This window comes from Lottia gigantea (assembly GCF_000327385.1).
Source record: "Lottia gigantea unplaced genomic scaffold LOTGIsca_60, whole genome shotgun sequence".
Classification (NCBI taxonomy): Eukaryota; Metazoa; Mollusca; class Gastropoda; family Lottiidae; genus Lottia; species Lottia gigantea.
Genome location: NW_008710050.1, coordinates 1536673 through 1540910, shown reverse-complemented (window position 1 = coordinate 1540910; position 4238 = coordinate 1536673). Strand labels below are relative to the sequence as shown.

The 4238-nt window shown below is 30.1% G+C and overlaps 1 protein-coding gene across 1 annotated transcript in view; it reads left to right on the top strand.

Annotated features, from left to right (window-relative positions):
• The window catches only part of LOTGIDRAFT_128120 (hypothetical protein), a gene marked incomplete at both ends in the record, with an annotated part of 67966 nt that extends 66988 nt beyond the window's left edge, over window positions 1–978 (top strand). Inside the window, one exon of the mRNA XM_009064156.1 lies at window positions 862–978. Coding sequence (XP_009062404.1) covers window positions 862–978 — 117 coding nt within the window. The remainder of the gene's footprint in view (window positions 1–861) is intronic.
• Between the last annotated feature and the right edge of the window lie 3260 nt (window positions 979–4238).

Sequence of the window (4238 nt, the reverse complement as noted above, 5' to 3'; positions counted from 1 at the left end):
CATTTTTTTGAGATAGAATAATTTTCTGAAAGCGTTTTTTATAAATATTCTGTAGGGAAACGATCTAAAAACTGTAGAGTTGTGTAAGATTCAGGTCAATGTTGAACTAGAGTTAAAATAACTATAATCACTATAATAATTTCTACTTCTATTATTATAATATTGATAATGGAAAAGAATGTCTTTGATTTGTGGTGAATCTTGTCTTGTTGTCTGTTTATAGGCTAGGAGTAAAATGTCAAGGCAATCAGCTAGCATTATGTAAATAAAACTAAAAGTACATCATCAGTTTTCCTCCCAAGGGGACAAAAACTTGACTTTTTGGAATGTAATCTGATTTGTCAATAACTAAGAAATGTTTATTTTATTGAGCTCTTACAATTTTTTTTTTCCCCTTTTTTTGGATTACTTTTTTCTCTGAAATCTATATTTGTATCTTAGTAAGTATATTGAAGAATGATACACCTATTCCTCTACTGTTCTAGCTAGTTCTCACTAGACGTACCATGGCACACTTGTTCAAAATATTCATTAACAGTGTATTAAAACACAGTAGATTTAGTCCTCAGGTCTTATTCTTCAAAACTTAACATAAATAAAATCCAGATTTAAAGAAATACAGTAATCTGATTGGATAATAAAACTAAATTTAAAATCAATCTAAGTGATTGACCAATCAGATGACTGGAACACTAAAATTATCGTAAGTTAAGTTTTCAAGAATAAGGCTTCTGATGAAGCTTTCAAAAAACTGATTTTAATAAGGTGAATCTGAATTTTTTTCAATTGAGGAAGTAATCATAGCTGCAACAGATCTATCTGAGACATCATCTTTAAAGTGATGATTCTGTGTAATTTCAGGAACTTCAGATGAAGAGAGGTGATGGTTTACGGAGCAGATTAAACAGTGAGGAATTCGTAGCTTTATTTAAGGAGATATCAACACGACCGGAAATCTATTTTCTTCTAGTTCGGTAAGTGTTATTTTTACTTTTCTAATATTCTATTTACCAAATTAAGTCAGGGGCATAGTTGGTGTAAAATATAGTTGTTTCTTTCTTTCTTTTCTTAGAGGAAGCTATCCCTTTAATGAAATAACTAAACCGTCTTTTGGTAACTTCAGTTGATCTCTATCAAAAAATTAGAGGAATCTATACCTTTAATGAAATAACTAAACCGTTTTTTCTGAAAAATACAATATGAGTAACTTAACTTGATCTCTATCAAAAAATTAGAGGAAGCTATCCCTTTAATGATATAACTATAAACTGTTTTATGATTCATTGTAATAAAAACATGCAATACATCAATAGAAAGTTATTTATAATAGAGCTAAATGTTTAGGAAATAAAGAGTTGAGATTAAAGACATAGTTTGGTTTATTCTATTGTATTTTTTATATTGACTTCATTGTTCCTGGCAGATATATTAAACTTTCTTTTTCATCTTATATTACTAGTATTTGCTACAACTATATGGGAGGATCACTAGTTTTTACGAGACTTCTATTGTATTTTCTTCTTTGACTTCATAACTTCATTGGTTCGGGCAGATTTCTTTCTTCTGGAACACTTCTTGTGTATACCCACATAACAATGATATTACAAACCATTTCACAAAACTCTCAGCACTTGCCGTAAAGCTGAAAATATTCAATTATTTCTGTTCATCAGTTTTGAAGAGTACAATAGTATTCCGAGAAATCTATTAAGTACTAAAGCACTCATTTTCTGTGACCTTAGGCATTTTATTATATGTATTTATCCTCATGGTTTATCAAAGTTTGAAAGATTCCAAGAGGATTAAATTACTGCGCAATATAAATATCATTATTATTATTATTATTATTATTATTAACACTGTCTTTATATAGAAGAATATTTTCCCAGTTTACTAGTACCCCCTAATCAGCCAGTTTCCCTGCTATACACTTGGTGCAGGTTTATTTATTTTGAATTCTCTAATTGGAAACTAGCCTATCAGTTTGAGATGCATTTTTGTCGATAAATATAGCCTAGAAGGTTTATATGTTACAAATCTGATTTATTGAAAAAAAAAATTGCCTTAAGAAATCAAAGTACAGGTTTTTTAGGATAATTATCCTAACGAGCTAGATAAGCGAACAGATCAGTTGATATTGTGCAAGTTTTTAAAAGGATATTTGAAAGTTTTTCTAGATTCATTACTACAGAAGGTTTCAAGCCCTAATGGCACTGGAAGTAAAATTGTTGAATATTTTTTTAAAGAATAAGCTTGCTGCTAGAAATTTTTTTTGTTGAGAATTTCAGAATTGGTCTTGTAATCTGTAAAGTCTTCTTTATGTTCTTGCTAGTTGATTCTATTTGGAATTCTGTCCAGATAAAGTTGTCAACAAAGTGATAATTTGTGCTGCTCTACTAGTACTAATGAATACTAATGTCTATCATTCAATTACCTACCAGAAACTTGACATATTTTTCTAGCTAATGTTCTGAACTTTCAGAACTTCCTGTTTATCTTTGCCTTTGTTCTTTCCACCCTTTCTTCAATTTAAACTCAGTTTGTAGTGAAACTGTTAATCAAGCATTTTTTTTGCTCTATAATGAAGACTTATGTCCAGATCTATTTAGCAGTAATGTTTTTTTTTTGGAATCATTCATATCCAATGTTTATCTCAAACTTGGTCAATAAGTGACTCTCAAACTTGGTCAATAAGTGACTCTCAAACTTGGTCAATAAGTGACTCTCAAACTTGGTCAATAAGTGTTTATATTCATCAGTTGGACTTACCAAGTGTCATGACTAAATAATACAATAGAATCTCTATATAACATGATATATCTATTAAACTAAATAATTATGGAAAACGCTTCAGAGCATGTTTCAAAATCATTTAAGTTTAATGAATAATTACTTAGTTTAATGAATAATTACTTAGTTTAATGAATTATTACTTAGTTTAATGAATTATTACTTAGTTTAATGAATTATTACTTAGTTTAATGAATTATTACTTAGTTTAATGGATTTATTAGATTATAGAGAGATTCTGTTGTATAGTTAGGACACTAAGTAAGTCCACGGATGAGCAAAGACTCAATTTGGCCAAGTTAAATTTCAATTTTTATGGGGAGAGGTTGTATACGTTTAAATCTCAAATTTACATGTAGCTGTTGGTCTTGGATTTTGATCCATTAAGGTGAATGAATCATTAAATGAAATTTTATGCTGATGAGGTTAAATCTCTACCTCTTGGGGGAATCTGTCTGAGATGTGATTTTATTTCTACTACTAATGAATTAATGGGAAAGAAAATTGTGAAATATTTTTCAACCTAAACTGTATTTTTTCTTGTCTCTTTCAATTGTTATTTTCCAACAACTGATGTTTTTCTGAATTTTGTTTTAATTGTTACTTTCCAACAACAGAAAGTGTATAATTTTTTCTGAATTTTCAATTTTTATTTTTGAAAGACCAAAGCGCAATGTCTTTATTATGCTTTTTTTTTTAAATTTTTTAATATGGTATTTTCAAAAGATCAATGTCCAATGTAAATCCGAGGTGAATGGTCAAAAAGATATTTTGTACTAATGAGATTTTATGTCTATCTTAATTAATTAGCCCATGCTTTAATGTCAATCTGAAAATCTCATCTTATGAAAGGTCTCTACGGAGCAGTAAGATTCTGAATTCAGCTTTCGGTGGTTAATTAGATTGACAAGTTAGTCCTAATTGGGGTGATTCGAGTTTTCCTTGATAATATAATAGAAAATAATGACAGGGGAATATGGTTGATGCTTACTAAGATTTTTCTGGAGTTTTTCAGAAATTAACAGCGTCGTTTATGTCGTTGAGCCCAGATAGCCAATAGCATGATGTTCTTCTATCTAATAACAATAACATTTCAATTTCATATTGTTTTCATTGTCTGATATTTTTTAGTTTTTATCAGAAAACAAAAGATTTGAAATAGTAATTGGGCTTACTTGGTCTGTATCCCTGTATGATAACAGGAATGACCAAAGGAATAGATCTTGGGGTTGGCAGTAAAACAACTAAGGTATTGAGGAATCATATGGGATTGTCACCAGCAGTGTCGGAGCCAGGCTTACGTCCGCGAGAGGGTTAGTGGGGAAAATATCTGAGGTTGCCTGAATTTCTAACCCAGTTATGAGATTTTTGCCAGAAAAATATGTCTTTGAGGCGGTTGCCTCCCCTTTGGCTCCACCACTGGTCACCAGCTCATTTCTGCTGTGANA